At 39.1% G+C, this 17,782-nt stretch overlaps 1 protein-coding gene across 2 annotated transcripts in view; it reads left to right on the top strand.

The window, feature by feature from the left end:
• Positions 1-17,745, top strand: part of ANKRD22 (ankyrin repeat domain 22) — a 30,539-nt gene extending 12,794 nt beyond the window's left edge. Inside the window, exons 2-6 of one of the 2 annotated variants that reach the window (XM_003922430.3) lie at positions 7,483-7,674; positions 10,819-10,926; positions 13,597-13,674; positions 16,901-16,999; positions 17,254-17,745. In XM_003922430.3, coding sequence (XP_003922479.1) covers positions 7,483-7,674; positions 10,819-10,926; positions 13,597-13,674; positions 16,901-16,999; positions 17,254-17,331 — 555 coding nt within the window. In that variant the 3' untranslated portion in view covers positions 17,332-17,745. The remainder of the gene's footprint in view (positions 1-7,482; positions 7,675-10,818; positions 10,927-13,596; positions 13,675-16,900; positions 17,000-17,253) is intronic. The other variant, XM_074382540.1, reaches the window with a different exon arrangement.
• Positions 17,746-17,782: the final 37 nt, after the last annotated feature.

Raw genomic sequence — 17,782 nt, 5'->3', positions numbered from 1 at the left:
CCTGCTGCGGATAGGAAACATGAAAGAGATTTCTTGGAGATGAACCGTGAGATGGGCCTTGAAGAATGGATAGCACAATCTGAGAGAGCGCCTGGGCTGGGAGACTGAGTGGTCAGGGAATGCCTCTCTGAGGAGGTGATACATGGGCTGATACTTGATCTGGCCTAGCAGAAAGCCAGCCATATAGGTCACATGCAAGTGCAAAGGCCAGAAGACAGAAATGAACCTGGAATGCCCCAGAAATCACCACAAAATTATGAGCAAAGGGGAGATTGATAGATGAGATTGAAAAGTTAGTAAGTGGGACCTATTAATCCTGTGCCTTAGCTTCTCAGGTGGTCCAGAGCACAGCTCTAGGGAGTGTTGTTCACAGGTTAGCCCATGGGAACTCATGCACCCTGTGGGCAAATACTGCTTCCCTTCAATATTTTCCTCACCTACTTGCCTGTTTTCCTCTGTGTCTTCACTGAAACCTGGCTTTTCCTGGGCATTATGACACCCTCTCTCGTGGTGGTTGCTGATTCAGTCTCTTTCTGGGTCACCATTGTCATTTTTTGGCCATGTCTTGAGATTTCTTACTTGAAATCTTTGCTTAGGGCCCTTTCTCTATATTCTCACTTCTGTACACTGTATTCCAGGGCCCACTTCGACCTCCCTGGAGCACAAGTACTCCTTTCTTTCTGTCCCCTGGGGTCATCCTCAGTGACCTCAACATCCACAAGCCTCATTCTCCCTTCTTGACCTGTGTTTCTACTCCAAATAAGACACTCAACAAGACCACCCTTGACTTCTCATCCCCAGACAGAGTTTATCTGTAATATCTCTCATTATAACTTCTTAACTGGTTACTTTTCTAATAGACCAGGTGTATAAACTCTGCTCTGATCCTTCTCTGTGTTTCTATTTGCTTGTCTCTCTCTTTACGCAAGTTTGTTTGTCTTTACCTGGCTGACATATGATGCCCATTCAGTCTGAATTTCATGGTAAACCACTCTCCTCTCATTTCATTTGCCTGACAGACATGTTTGCTAACCCTTGCTCTTGGGCTCTTTACTTTCTACACTGTTCCCTCACCTAGGTTTGCTGAAGAAAATCACAAACTTGCACTGTGGGCTCAGTCAACGGCACCTTCTTACTGTGTTTCAACAACCTGGTTTTCAAAGCCATTTTATATTTTTATTCATTTCATGTAAGTATATGACTATTCAAAATCTTCCCCACCATGCTCAAAAGCTTCATCTACCCTTGCCTCAGTCACATCTCCTATCATTAATCCATTCATCTGTTTAAATGACAATGCTATTTATTTAATTATTATGTTAGTCTGTTCTCATGCTGCTAATAAATATATACCCAAGACTGAGTAATTTATAAAGGAAGAAGTTTAATTGACTCACAGTTCTGCATGGCTGAGGAGGCTTCATAATCATGGCAAAAAGCAAATGAGCAAAGTCAATCAAGAAAGCTGGCAAGAGAGAGCTTGTATAGGGGAATTCCCCTTTATAAAACTATCAAATCTGGTGAGACTTATTCACTATCATGAGAACAGCACAGGAAAGACACACCCCCATGATTCAATTGCCCCCTACCGGGTCCCTTGAACAACATGTGGGAATTAAGGGAGCTACAATTCAAGATGAGATTTGGGTGGAGACACAGCCAAAGCATATCAATTATCTAGCTGTATCTATTTATGACAAATGTATAGTAGTATAATGAACAAAGATCAAACCTCCGACTTTCTGGCAAAAATTTCAGTTAGTCTAAAGTTCTTTCCATCCATATAGCTCTCATCTCCCTTGCTTTGGCCTCAGAGCCAGAATTTTCCTTCTGTGTAGGAGACTAATGCTTCCATTTTAATGCTCTCTATCCTATCATCTCTTCACTCTCTTTGAGCCATTATTTACCCTCTCATAACTGCTCCTGTCCATCTTCCTTGGCTCCTTATGCTTTAATAATTGTAAGAGTAGCTAACATTAATTGAGGGTTTGTTGTGACTCAGATCTGAGCGAAGTGCTTCATCTACAGAGTTACGTTTAATTATTTCTGAAACTTAATAAAGAAGGCATGATTATCAGAAGCAGAAGGAAGCTTAACACAAAGAGTTTAGGTAGGTTGTCCACATAACACAGCTGCTAAGTTGCAGAGATGAGATTGGAACACAGAGAGTTTGCTTCCAGAGCCTGGATTTGTAACCACTTCACCTACAAACATGCAGAACATTGGCTGGACACTGCTACCACCTCTTCAAAGGCTCTAGCTTTCACTAACGGCTCGTTCACTGCCAAACTGACCACAATTCCTCTCTAATTGCATCTTCTAATTCTTCATAGGCAATGTATTCAGGTCTCTGTATGGTATTCTTCCTTCAGCCCCATAACTGTGTGAAAATTGGCCTCTACATGGCTGCTAATGGTCCAATTCTGTGATCTTTCTGTCTCCCTTCTTGAAACTTTCACTCCTTTGCCTTTGGGTCTTATCTTTTTCTGGTTTCCCCTGCAGGCTCTCTGATGACACTCCTTATCTCTTGGTGGGTATTGCTGATTCTAGGTCAGGTTGGAGAAGGAGGCTGGATGTATAACCAAGCACCAGCAAGCCAATGCCACAAGCGGACAGATCAATATCTCAAAAGTATAAACTGTGGCTTAATTTTAGATGGAAATCTCAAATGCAAAATCTTTTAGCCAAAAGACATTCTGAAGGCTGATTTTCAAGACTGAAGTAATTGGAGATGGAATGTATGCATTCTGCAGTCATTCCCCTTGATCTGACTCTTGGTCTTGCCATTTGTGAACTATGTGACTTTGGCCAACAAAGACAATTTCCCTTAGTTTTATCTGTGCAAAATTGGTACATTAATATGACTTTATAGGGTTGTTGTGAGGATTAAAGTAGAATAATTGAGCTATTCAATAACTGTTAGCTCATCTTATAATTTGTTTCTTCTCTTAATCACTAAATACATATTGAAGGCCTACCCTGTGTCAGTCACTATGTTAGATACTGGGGATCCAATGATGAATCAGTACAGACACAATGTAGCCTCCTGTAACTACAGTGCCCTTATATAGCTTACAGTCTAGCTGAGGAGATGGCTGTTAATAACACACATCCCTCACCAGTCATGGTGGCTCACACCTGTAATCCCAGCACTTTGAGAGGCCAAGGTGGATGGATTATGAGGTTAAGGAGTTCGAGATCAGCCTGACCAACATGGTGAAACCTGTCTCTACTAAAAATACAAAAATTTAGCCGGGCATGGTGGCTCATGCCTGTAATCCCAGCTATGCAGGAGGTTGAGGCAAGAGAATCACATGAACCTGGGAGACAAACGTTGCAGTGATCAGAGACCACTCCACTGCACTCCAGCCTGGGCAACAGAGTGAGACCCTGTCTCAAAAAACACACAACCAAATAAACAAAAAACACACATACCTTTATTTAGGTCAAGGGTGTGGATAAGAGAGTGGTAGGAGACAAAGTTGGAGATGGCATATGGGAAACGTGAGATTAAAAGAATTGTGTGCAGTAGTCTTGGTGAGAATGATGAAGATCTGAAGTAGCACTTTAGCAGTGAGGATGGACAGAAGGCTTCTGAGACTCTTAGGGGATAGTTACAATAATTTCCCAGGTGTGTTTCTTCTACACCCAGGGTTCCCCCAAATTTCAGAAGCTTCAGGGGTCAAAAGGGATTTATGATAGCTTTTCCAGCAACCCAAATGGACAGACAGCCCCTTCTCTTTTTCCTTCCTGGCTGGCCAACCAGCCCTTTCTACTGGACTTCCATTCTGTCTGCTGTCACTGCTTTTCTTACGCTGAGCTGCCCCCTAGTGGAAAATGAAAGTTTGTAACAGCATAGAGTCAGCTGTTAATGTGACTCTCACATTAAATTACAGCCATGCACCACATGACGTCACAGTCAGCGATGAACAGCATATAGCATATACAGCAGTGGTCCTATGAGATTATAATGGAGCTGCCCTATACAGGTGTGCCATTTTACCTTTTACACTATATTTTTACTGTATAATTTTATATGTTCATCTGTGTTTAGATGCACAAATACTTACAATTATATTACAACTGCCTACAGTATTCTGTACAGTAACATGCTGTACAGGTTTTTAGCCTAGGAGCCACCGGCTATGCCATATTAGTAACAGGCTCTACAACTAGATTTGTGTAAGTATACTCTGATGTTCACACAGTGACAAAATCACCTAACAACACATTTCTCAGAACGTATCCCTGTTGTGAAGTGAAGGATGACTGTAATTGTACATCTCAACCGAGAAGGAAGACACTTAGTTTCCTGATAACTCTGTGTCTTGGATCTAAGAAGCCTAAGAAAGACTAAAGATAAGATAGGGTTAGTATTTTAAGTAATATTGCTCAAACGGGGTTGAGAACATCCTCAAAAGCACTGAGTGACTCTTGCAAAACAACTCCCATCTTTTCCTCTTCCTCTTTTCGGTTAACTCTCAGTGTAGATTTTGAGAAGCCCAAGCAGAGAGCTTCTGGAGGCAAAGGCAGGTCTATGTTACCAGGCAGGTAACACAGAGGACTGAAATAAGCCAGTGTAATGTGATGGGGAATAGTGGGGACTGTGCAGAATTGGAGTCACTGCCACTAAGCACCAGTTATTTGGTATTCTACAGGAATATAGGCCCAGTGTTATCAAAACTTTCCCTTTTTTAAAAAATTTGAGACAGTTTTGCTCTTTCACCCAGGCTGAGGTGAAGTGGCACAATCTCGGCTTACTGCAACCTCCGCCCCCACCCCCAGGTTCAAGCAATTCTCCTGCCTCAGCCTCCCGAGCAGCTGGGATTATAGGCACTGGTCACCACACTTGGCTAATTTTATTTATTTATTTATTTATTTATTTATTTATTTATTTATTTGGGACAGGGTTTTGCCATGTTGGCCAGGCTGATCTCGAACTCCTGACTTCAGGTGATCCACCCCCCTCAGCCTTGCAAAGCACAGGATTACAGGTGTGAGCCACCACACCTGGCCAAAACTTTTTATTTTTAAAGAGAAGCTAGAAAGCCAGATTACTACATGAAATATTCTAATTTTTTTAATGTTGTAATTTAAATATTTTAGAAAAAAAAAGCTATAATGCCACTTGTTTTCAAGCACTTAATGGTAAACCATCAATTTTCAAATGCTTGATGAGTAGTGGTCACTGCTAATCACTCTATTATTAACTTTTCACTAGTTTATAGTAAAATCTTTTAAAAGGACAATAAAATGAATTTTTTAATAAAGCTAACTAAATCTATCCAAGATAAAGAACTTCTTCCCCCACCCCCTGGTGATTATATCCTTACACATTTTATTAAAATATTATTCATTTATTTTTGTATTTATTAAAATATATTTTATCAAATAATAGTCTTGTTTTTAATACATTGAATTGGCAAAATTAAGAGTTGTTAACTTTACATTGTCTTGTTGCATTTAATTTTGTTTTACTTATTTTTGAAATCCAAATGACTGTGCATTGCTGCTAGGACAATGGCAAGTCACTGAAGGTTTTAAAGCACTATTGTGTTGACATAACCCTGGACTCCAGCAGTGATGTGGAAGATTTGTTGGTTGAGACTAGAGGCCCAGAAGTAACAGAATGTGAAAACCCAAGGGAACTTCTGCTTCTCTCCTTCATTTAATGACTGAGGGCACGAAGATAGAGTAGGGAAGTGAATTGTCCACAGTCACTGGGGGAGATAGTAACAGAGCCATGATTACACCCTGTTTTTCTGACACAAGATAAGTGTTTCAACTGCCCCAGCCCTTTCTACATCAGCCACACGTACACCGAGACACTGAAGTGCCCAGCTGACGGAAGGCTTAGCAAAGGGAAGACTTCGGGATAACAGAATAGGTGATTTGTGTACTTGTACATTTCTAGCAAAACTTAAAGCCCGTGTATCATGTTTATTTCATTTTTAAGGTACAGAAGTTTGCCTTTAGTGGCTGCTCAGTTAATTTTCTGTTACGATGTTTCTTTCATGAGTAGCCCTTTAGGTTTAAAAGTATATTAGAGTTCACTTATTGTGATACTTGGCTATGTTAGAACCACAGTTTATTAGCAAATACACCCACTTGACTTTCCCTTTGATCTGTCCCAGTTTCCACAGGTGCTTACATATCTACCCCTACCTGAAAAAACTTTTTCCTTGTTGTTTACGCTATGTATGTGTGTCTCTATCCTATTTCCCACTTGACAGATACATTTTACACAGATAAGATAGACTATTTTATACTCCATTCTCTGGCACCTGTGACTGGCACACAAGTAGGAGTTTGACTTGATTCTTAAAGAATGACAGTAGCAATAATGATAACTTTCATACATTAAGCACCATCCATATTCTAGGTATTATTCTAAATGCTTTTTAGAAAACATTGTCTGATGAAAATTAGTCTAAAAATATTTGGTGTTTGCCTCCCATGTGCCAAGTGCTGTGTTGAATGCTGGGAAATAGCAGTGAATTGAATGGATATATCCTTGAGCCGCCTGGAGTTTACAGCCTCATCTTCAGTGCCTTCCTTCTCAGCACCGCCCGAGACCTCTTCTGATCGATGCTAGCCCAAAATACTGATTGTACATAATTAAGAAAAGAGTTACATTTATGTCAGTTGCTGTCAGGGAGAGATACTGAATGTTGGGAGTCAGAAAAGACTTTTGGATAAAGTGAAAATTAAATTATGGCATGAACGGTGAGCTAGGTGTTATTCAGATGAAGCGGAAGGGGTGTGTTCTATGAGGAGGGAGTATTCAGGGCAGATGCCCAGATGGAAGGTACCAAACATGGTTTGGTTCAACCCAATTTTGAAGAACAGAAGTCGAGGAGGGCTGGAGCGGAGGAGGAAAAGAGGACAATATGAGGCTACCTGAAGTCTTGCTATTAAACTCCCATGGTACCTTATGAAGCTCTGTATAATGCTTTTTATAAACAGCATCTAATCAGTTGCAGTTAATCATATAATTTGTTGTTTGGATATTATCTGCCTAAAAATCTGTCTTTTCTGCTATGTTGAGCTGGCTTAACACAAGGTGCTATGTAGGTCTTATTTCATCACTAGTGCTTCCCTAAACTTTTCCCCATATACCTGCTTTCAAAGAAAATATCTGCTTTTCTGACAGGCCCATCTGCCTGTGAGCACTATACAGTTTCCTTACTGAGTTGAATTTGTAGTATTTTATTTATTTATTCACCCATTTGCCTATTTGATGGACATAAGTGTGTGCCAAGCAAATTTAGGAAAATGCAGGAGGTTCCTCATGGGCTAATCCTTGTTCTAGACTTAAAGCTAGGCATAACTGACACCAAAAACTCTCATCTAAAAAGCAATACATTACAATTTAAAAACACTTAAATTTTAATGTATTGGGTTATGACCTTTTTTTTTTTTCCTTTTTGTGGTTTAATCATGCCAGTGTTTCAAAACCTGCTTTTGTTTATCCTGACTCAGCCCATCTGCCAAGCAGCCTATCAGAATGACTTTGGACAAGTGTGGCGGTGGGTGAAAGAAGACAACAGCTACGCCAATGTTCAAGACGGCTTTAATGGAGACACTCCCCTGATCTGTGCTTGCAGGCGAGGCCATGTGAGAATTGTTTCCTTCCTTTTAAGAAGAAATGCTAATGTCAACCTCAAAAACCAGGTGAGGTCATGACACGAGCGGAGAGTGTAATTGTTCATGGTAATTCCTTTCTCCTTGAATCACTAGAAGTGGTGCATGTCATTTTTAAAAATGCTTGTAGTTCCTAATACCAACAATTATCTTAGCCTTAATTTAGAGAGACTGACACATACCAAGGACATTTGATTAGGCTAAACAGCAAAATAAAACATTGTTCAACCAGCAGCCGTAATTTGTGATTAATTGTGTCTTTGTCCTTCTGAGGAGGAAGAGAATGGTTCACTCATTTGGCTCGATAGAACTTTTTTTTTTCCTTCTTCCTCTCTTCATCCTTCTCTTTCTCTCTCGCCCATCTTCCTCGTCACATCACAGAAGCAATGGGAAGAATTTCCTGGAAAAGAAATGCTGTTTCATTAGATCTGTCCTGATCTCCAGAAGATTCTATAGTGTACTTGTAGAACGAAAGAATACTACTGAGAAATTTACCAAGGCCAAATAAGCTCATGAACCAGAGGTTACTTGAAATCACACAGAAAGGTGTGAAGAATATATTTAAAGATGCAATAGTAGCTACTTTGGAGTCTTCAGGACCAAGGAAGAGAAGAATATGTGTGTATTGCTGTGAAAATCCTTGTGGAGCCCTTTCTGAACATCTAGCGTTTGCATTGTAGTGAAGGCAATGTTTAAATTACACTGAATAAATATTAAAAGTCACTTTTTGCAATCATTATGACTGCCCTGTGCCCACTCACATGCATTCAAAGCGAAAAACCACTGGAATTCCCCCATTGCCCCTTCTAAGTATTTGAAGACTAGCTCATTTGGAGTAACAATGTATTACCAGAAAATTGATCACTACTGAACTTTCTTGTTTGTGCTTACTACTTTTCGTTTTGCTGGGATTAAAAGCAAGTCATGCCCGTGCTGAATCTAACAGATATGCAACATTGCAGAGTATAATAGGATCTCTGTAGATCACTGCTGAGAAACCAGGTATGTGGAGTTGTGGTGAGTGGTAGTGCCAGAAGACAGAAGACAGATGTCTGTGGGTTCCTGTGCTCTTTTAAGAGATGGGCTTATTAGGAAACTGAGAGAGGAGATGTTAGATAGCCCATGGACAAGGCTGAGGAGATACTTTATCTCTGCTTTGCAGATGAGGAGGCCCTCAGCCAGCCTGCTGGGATTTTCTGGTATCATATGAACCATGAAAAAGACATTAGTGGATACATTAGGTTAATAGATTTTATCAGAAGTTTTTGGTTTGCATTTTCCACTTTAAAAATGTTTCTAATGTATTAACATTTAATTTTTTTCTCCAAATATTAATCTCCAAAGTCAATAATTTGAACTGGTGATTTCTCATTTCTTAAATCTGTTTATAAATTATTTCCAGACATACTAAACAAAGGCCTTAAACAAACAAACAGCTTTGCTGGCGGTTCAGAAGCACAAGCCTGTAGATAACATGGATTCTATAGAAAGCAAATTAAATTAAAACATAAAGATCCTTGTTTTTGTCTGTCAACTGACCAAGATTAAAAAAGAAAACAAATGTTGATCAGAAAGTTTAAGTTATTATTGTCTTATTAGAACACAATTTGGTAGTGCAATATGAAAAGCATTAATACCATTTATGCCAGAAATTCTAATTTTAGAAATGTATGCAAAGCACAAATTTGGAAATTTTGACAAAGCTTTATGAATGAGTAGGTTTGGGCAATATTATTTATAAAAATGAAAAGTTAAAAACTTGAAATGGGCCATGAGCTGTGGCTCATGCATGGAATCCCGGTATTTTGGGAGGCCAAGGTAGAAGGATAGTTTGAAACCAGGAGATCAAGACCAGCCTAGGCGACATAGAGAGACCCCCCCTATCTCTACACAAAATGATAACAAATTAAAAATTATCCGGATGTAGTGGCACATGCTTGTAGTCCTAGCTACTTTGGAGGCTGAGGTTGAAGGATCACTTGAACCCAGGAAGTTGGGGCTGCAGTGAGCTAGGATTGTGCCACTGCGCTCCCACCTAGGTGACAGAGCAAGATACTGCCTCACAGAAAAACAAAAACAAAACCCTACAAAACCTTCAACTGTTGAAAAGGCAGAGCTTGTCTAAATAAATTAGAGTAGTTCTACTCAACACTAAGCCATGCAGCCATTACAATCATATGTTTGAAAATACTGAATGGCATGGAAAATGTACATATTCTAAATATGCATTTCTAAAGTGAAAAAAGCAAGATATGAAATTGCATATGCAATATAATCCCACATTTTAAAATTCCACACTTAAGCATTTAAAAAGACTGAAAGAGGATATAGCAAAATGTCAACAGTTAACTCTGGTCCATTTAGTAAAGGGCAATTTTAAATTCTATCATTATATTCTTGCCTAGTTTCCAAAATTTTTTACAGAAAATATAAATGCTTTGATATTAGAAAAATAAAAAGTATTCTTATTTAGGTACAGTGCCTCACATAAGTGGAAACTAACCTCCCTTCTTTCTCTTGTGCTCCCTCCCCTCTTACTGATGTGGTTGGTATTCCAATTACGACAATCTGTTTTGCATTTTATTTATTTGTGCATGTTTCTGTCCACCTTTGATTATGAGACCCTAAGAGTTCACATCTCCCACAACCCTTAGAAACTTACATCTATTACCTGACAAATAGTCGCATATTTGAAGAATAAAATTGAGTTATTTGCATTTTTCTAGACTGTGTGCATGAAGGGACATGAAAATAGCCATGTGGTTAAGAGTTTTCCTATGAACAAATCACAAAATGGATCATCGTACATGATAGATGATTAGGGGATAGCTATCACTTTCCACACTAAATTCAGTCCTAAGTTTACATCTCAGTGTTTTTTTTTTTCCAGAAACTAAATGGGTGTGAGACTGTCTTCTGATGACCTGCACTGTGTAGATTTCACCTTTGCTGTCTTCCAGGAGCCCCTCCCTAACTTTTCCTTTACACTGCATGGTGCTCCTTTTTCTGCTCACTGGAAACCTGCGTTCATTAATCAGACGAACCCCGCAGGAAAAGATGCCATGAGTACTGGAAAAATAAAAAGCACAAACTAAACTTTTTGAGATGGTCATCTGAAAATGTAAATTGAGTTGAAATGCTTTCTTAGTAACGAATCCTTTTCTTAACTTTTAGAAAGAGAGAACCTGCTTGCATTATGCTGTGAAGAAAAAATTTACCTTCATTGATTATCTACTTATTATCCTCTTAATGCCTGTTCTGCTCATTGGGTATTTCCTCATGGTGAGTACAACACTTGTTAGAGCAAAGGGCAAATGTGGAGATTGATGGTGTGACTCATTGACTCTTTCCAAGCCAGTGACATGTTAAAAAGAAATAACAAAATAAGCCTTTGGTTTGTATTCTGTAATTGACGTTTCAACACATATGTAATGTTGTAATTGAAGTACAGCAAGAAGAAAGATAGGAAAAATAGTTAACCAATGTTAACATAATCTGTGCAATGTTGATTTAGGAAAGAACAGAAAGCCAAACACCTTATGTTCTCACTCATAGGCAGGTGTTGAACTACGAGAACACGTGGACTCAGGGAAAGGAGCATCACACACTGGGGACAGTTGTGGGGATAGGGGAGAGATAGCGGAGGATGGGGAGGGAGGGGAGGGTCGGGAGGGATAACATGGGGAGAAATGCCAGATACAGTATGCACCTAAAGGAAAATAAATAATTTTTTTAAAAAAGAAAAATAACTTTAAGACTCTTCTGAAGAGAGAGGGGAAAAAATCTGAACTTTAAAAGAGATTCCTTCTTTTTTTCTCTCCTTTTTTTTCGTAAGAGGAGTTTGTGTTTTGGGATTTATCTTTCTGGCTTTCTGATTTTTAAGTACTCCTCTGGTGGTGTGTTAAAAAACAGATCCTAAGAGTTTGCATCCAGAAGCTGATACACACAGAAGATACCTTGTTGAGAATTTAAGCCTAATTTCACCTTGATGAATTTCTTCATGCTTGGGTGATTCTTGGCAGTCGGCAATTTTCTTGCATAAAGAAAGGTGTAGTTGGTATAGGGATGCAGTCATATGAGGAGTAGAAGATGAAGCTTGAACTGGTTTTTGTTTTTCCAATAGGATAACAGGTGCCCACTGACTGACTCACTTTTATCCATGCAGTTTCCTTTGTGCTCAGTTCCACCTCCAAGACATGACTTAAGAGATGCATGATTTACTCTAATTAAATGACCAAGCTGCCTCCTTGTTGTAGCTGGAAAACTGTGAATATTGGTTACATCTGTTAATATAAGCCCCAGAACAAGTCTGCCAGTCAAAAACGTTATTATTTCATTGGGTATTTAAATGCTACAGAATTTGAGGAACTATAATTAAACATGATAATATTGATTTTGATTATCTGGATTTATAGGAGAGAGAAAAGAGCTTTAAATCACTAGTAAAAACATAATCTGCTCATATCCTCAAAGAGTTCTTTAAAAATTCATTGTGTATTTAGCACTTAGCATTTAAATATATACAGTTTGGGGGCAGGGAGAATCTGTCATTTATTTGCAAACCTTTTTAGAAAGTCTAAAGATAAAAATCACAACTGTGATTAGAAGGCTTATTCAGAATTTATTGACACACAACTCTGCTTTCTAAGACGGTTCAATATTTAGAGGTTGGAGGCCTGAGCAAAAATATTAATCATAACGAATAGCTTGGTTCTAATTGCATGTACATGCAATTTGTTAATGGGGCCTAAAGTTGTAAATTTGTGATGCACAAAAAAGTAAGTGACATGAGAGGAAATGATGGGGGAGGAGACAGGAAAGCATTGAGTTATTTCAGAGAAAGGTAGGCAGAGAAAGGCAGTTTAGAAGGTGACACAAGAGGGAAGACTAAGGAGAGAGAACTGGATAGAGCTTCCCAGGTGATGACAGGGTCGAACTACAGGACTATACCCAGCTGGGCAGGGACTGCTTTGCTTCTTCAGGAGACTGGAAGTTGAGGAAGACTCCAACAGGCTTGTGGTCAGAATCTCAGGACATTAGGAAGGAAAAGTGAATTTCTGAGGAGCCCTAGTGAATTTCATTCATTTGTTACAATTCTTTAACACATATTTATTATGGACCTACTATGTGCCAGATGCTATGCCAGGTGTTAGGGACACAGTGATGAACAAAATTGGCATAGTTCTTGATCCCATGAGAGTTAGGAGGTGGTGAGGAGAGTCATTAATGAAATGGCACAAACACATGTAAAATAACCATGAAGCAGGTGATACAGAAAGGTGACTGGTGTTAGGATATCTAAGAAAGCAGGATTTCACCTGGTCTGGTGGGTCAGGGAAAGCTTCTTGGAGAAAGAGGTACTTGGGCTGATGAATGAAAGATGAATATGCCAGGCAAAGAAGGGAGGGAGGAGGCTTCTAGGCAGAAGGAACTTCCTGCTCAATGATTCTCTGTCAAGAGAGACCCTGGTGGGAAGGAAAGACTAATAAAGACCAAAGTAAATAGAACAGAGTTAGCCAGGAGGCACAGAGTGTGAGAGGGGCCAGGGCCATACGTGGAGCCCAAACGCAAGGGGCTTTGTAGGCCATCCTGAAGAGTTTACTTTTGTCCTCAGAGCACTGGGAAGTAATTATAGAGCTTTGAGCCAGGAAGCGAAAGGCAGGTACTGGGCCCCATTCTCAGTGGAATTAGGTAGGTTTTGGGTGGGACCTGGGAAGTACATTTCTAACAGCTCTCAGGTGCTGCTGTTGCTATTTTGGGACCACAGTCTTAGAACTTGGCTTTAATTAGCTGATATTGGAGGGGTGAGAAGCTGGGGGAAATTTTAGGAAAGATGCATACATGCATAGGAGTGTTGGGATTAAAATGAAGCCTATTCATTAAATAGTCTCAGGCACAAACTGGAGAAACTATTTGAAAATAAACCTTTCTTATAATTACAATTTGTAATAGGTATCAAAGACAAAGCAGAATGAGGCTCTTGTACGAATGCTACTTAATGCTGGCGTTGAAGTTAATGCTACAGACTGTGTAAGTTTATACTTTTAGAAATTTTAAAAAAGTATTCCAAATGGTATTTGTAGGTAGTATATTTGTCATCTGTACAGTTGCTTGCTTTATTTTTCTTGACAATTTTGCCTTTAGTTTTATTTTCTCCTTTTTTTTTCACTGACAGGCAATCTTGAGGTTATTTATATTCTGCTAAATTCATGAAAATAATATCTGTGTTGATTATAAAGTATTTTTTCAGTTTATGCAGATAATCTTTAATTCGTATGCTTTTTGAGGAACATAAAAAATGATGCATATATAAAACAAAAGAAGTACCATGCTTCGACTGCATGCTTTCAGAGTGTTGGCTGATGTGTAGTGTCAAGCAGGCTTCTTGAGAGAAAAAAAAAGACACAACAATAGACAGAGTCAGTGAGGAATTTTAGTTTTGGCTTAGCTCTTCTTGACACCCAAAGATTTCACTTTAGAAGTCTGACCCCCAAAAGGGCTAGGGAATGGGCAAGTGCTTACTCCTCCAGGAAGTTCTTCTAACTGTTCCTGGGATCCTTTATGAATTATTTGCATGATTGTAGGAACTGGGATTAAAGAACTCCCAACCAAGAATCAGTGCTCTGTGGCCTGGTGGAGGTTGTGAATGTTGACATGACCAGGTGTGACCACCTCCCTTGAATCTCCTGGAAGCCTTTCCTCAGCCTATGGTCTGGGCATCATTACTTAGCCTGGAGGAATGGAGGCCATTGCAACTAGAAGGAATCTCAGTGTCTTGGCCAGTAAGAGGCTCTCAGACCAAAAAATCCACCTGACCTTTGGGTCCTGGCTGCCTGGAAGTTTTGGTCCAATTTAAAAATGACCAAAACTAGCTCTTGTTGTATAGCTGGCTGCTGCCAGGATTCATGTTACAGATGGGATGGAAATGAGTTTTGTTAGTTACCTAATTTTGAACTATTTATTTCAGCTAAAATTACACCAGACCCAATGGGTGAATATATTGTGAATATGAATAAGCCTTGGTATGCATTTGCCTTATATCTGAGTAAAATTTCATATTTATATGCCAATCATTGATCTTTTCTAACTATGATTATCATAAGTTCAAGCAGTCCTTCTACGTGTGTTTTTATTTTTTTTAATCTTAGGCATCTATATTTTATTATATGAGCTCTTTTTTATTATTATACTTTAAGTTCTGGGGTTCACGTATAGAATGAATTGGCTTTAATGTTGGTGAGACATTAAGGAAAACAAAGGCTCTAATAACAAAATACCAGTCAGAGTAGTGTTAAGGAGTTAAGTCTAGGCTTGCCACTTTTTACTTCTGTGAGTTTGAGCAAGTTGTAAACTTATTTGACTCTCTGTGTCCTCATCTATAAAATGGGGATATGCATAATACTAATTTTATTGGGCTGGTTCATGTAAAGCACTTAGCACATGCTTGGAACGTAGTAAGTGCTCACTGAATGGCAACAGCTGCTGCTGCAGCCAAAATCCCAACCCACTGGTGAGAGGCCCCATGTGTAAACCAAAGAGATAAGACAGAGGTCAAGAAAAATCCCAGTGATGATAAAAGCAGTGATAGCAGCAGTCGCAGCATCCGCTCACTTCTTCCTGTTTGTGAGTGGAAGGTCTTGTTTTCGCTTTCACCTCTGTGCTCTTGCACTCATCTTCCTTTCTAAATGATCACAGGAAGACAGAAGTTTATTTATATGGTGTTTTGCTTACGGTGATTGAATACAATTTTGGATTCTCAGCTCTTAATTGAAAAAGTAAGCAAGTGGAAATTTGATTCCAAAACACTAACATTCTATTTGTGATGCCTAATGTATTTGGTGTGTGCACACTTGTGTATATTACCATTGTTTTATTACAGAGAACGTGTCCCTGTTCCTGTTTCTATGAATTACTTACATCATTTTGTTTTTGCCTATGCTAGTATTATGTTTAAATGCAGGTAGTTTTGTGTGGTGTATGTGTGTGTGTGTGTGTGCGCATGCGCACGTGCGCGTGCGCGCACACACACACACACACACAAGACAATAATATTTTCCTTTTATTTCAAACAGAACTTTTGGATAAATTTGTGTTGACAGCTACTGTACATTGCCATTCCTTTAGATAGCTTTGAAATACATTAAGTAAGAGGCTATTAAAGATTAAGTTAAAAGTTTGTTGAAGGTTTTTCTTTTCTTTTCTTTTTTTTTTTTTCGTTTAAATTCAGAGATATTGCTATCTAGGTGCAGTGGCATTCACCTATAGTCCCAGCTACATAGGAGGCTGACATGGGAGGATCACTTGAACTCAGGAGTTTGAGACACATGCATGTACACACACAGACACCCACTTCTAATACCAAACATTTTTCAAAAACTATCTGAATATTAAAATCCACTTTCTAGGTAAGACAGTGTTTTGTATTTTTGGGTAATTAGAATTTATTACACATGAAAAAACCAGAACAAAAGCTTCCATTTGTCATGCTACCACTTAATAAAAATAACTAATTGCAACTGATCTTCTATAATTTTAGAGGTGTTTCTAGGGAATACGATCCAGAGCTAACCCTGTTAGTTTTGTTAGTCAAAGATATTGTTTCTTCACTTACCAAAACCGTGATTGCTCGGCTACTTTTCCAAAGGCCAAATTTTGAACACCAATGCCCTAGCTATAATTTTTTTGACCTGTAGTATTTTAAATTAGTACCAACAGAGTAGGTACACTAGTTTATAACACATAATATAAGCTATAACAAATCACGTGTGGGAGACATCTCTTTAGAACTGCACTGATCTTGTAGGTGTCCTGCAGCAGTAAGAGCATTCCTCTTCTTCAGCAGGAATCATCATCAAAACCACAGAGGATAATATTTATGTGAAGGTCCATGTGGAGACTCTTTAAAAGATGATGACATGATGAAGGTGATGATCACCGAGACATATAGCCTACTACAAAGAAACCTTGGCACAATTCATCATCAGCTTTTCATAAGTTGCATTCTTCAGTTTAGAACAGAAAATGGAAAACAAAGGGACAGAGATCGATGGCTTATAGGACACTAAATACATATTCATTGAGGCAGAGAGGAAAATGTCTTAAGTACTTGAAACAGTTATCTGTCAATGGCTTGCAGATTGTTTTTTTGCTTAGTTGTATACCACAATGTATGAAAAGGATTTGCCAATGAAGCCACGTGCTATGGTCTGTGGAGAGCCCGACCGATGAGCTGAAGCTTTGGGCCTTTGTGTTTCAGTATGGCTGTACCGCGTTACATTATGCCTGTGAGATGAAAAACCAGTCTCTTATTCCTCTGCTCCTGGAAGCCCATGCAGACCCCACAATAAAGAATAAGGTAAGGGTCTATGGACCATCCATTCCTCTAACAGCATCATCTTCTAATCTAGGCCTATGTTGAAGTAAATTATTTGCCTCTGATGTAAACAACAGTAAAATTAATCATCCTCATTAAGGAATAAAGCTATCCTATTACTATTAGGACTGACTGCCTTTTGAAACCCTTGCCAAGCCAGAGAGTCAGTTGGTCTAAGCTATTTACAAGATCTTGGGTACTCTATTGGAAATAACTGTATTTTTCTCCCCCATCAGCATGGTGAGAGCTCACTGGATATTGCACGGAGATTAAAATTTTCCCAGATTGAATTAATGCTACGGAAAGCATCGTAATCCTTGCGACCACGCCGATGGAGATATAGACAAAGACTGGATTCTATCTTCACTTTAGACTGTTGGTCCATGGGCCACCTGGCTGTCACCATTTTATGGGGATAAGGATGATTATCTTGGTTAATGTTTCAGAAGAGCTTTTTATCTACAGCATTGTTTTCTCAATCAAGGTCACCATGGCCATAATCCCTCTAAGTGAAACACTAAAGTTGTTGCTGTCTCCACTTCAGTCAGAAACTGATGTTTCAGCTAGGCACAGTGGTACATGCCTGTAATCCCAGCTACTTGGGAGGCTGAGGTGGGAGGATCACTTGAACTCAGGAGTTTGAGAGCAGCCTGGGCAACAGTGAGACCCTGTCTCAAAAAAAAAAAAAAAAAAAAAAAAAAAAAAAAAAAAAGCCCTCATGTTCCAAATGCAGTCTTTCCTGAAGAAGAGTATCAAAGTTATCTT

This window comes from Saimiri boliviensis, chromosome 12 (genome assembly GCF_048565385.1).
Source record: "Saimiri boliviensis isolate mSaiBol1 chromosome 12, mSaiBol1.pri, whole genome shotgun sequence".
Taxonomy (NCBI): Eukaryota; Metazoa; Chordata; class Mammalia; order Primates; family Cebidae; genus Saimiri; species Saimiri boliviensis.
Note: the sequence above shows the minus strand (reverse complement) of the source record. Positions and strands in the feature narration are given on the sequence as shown.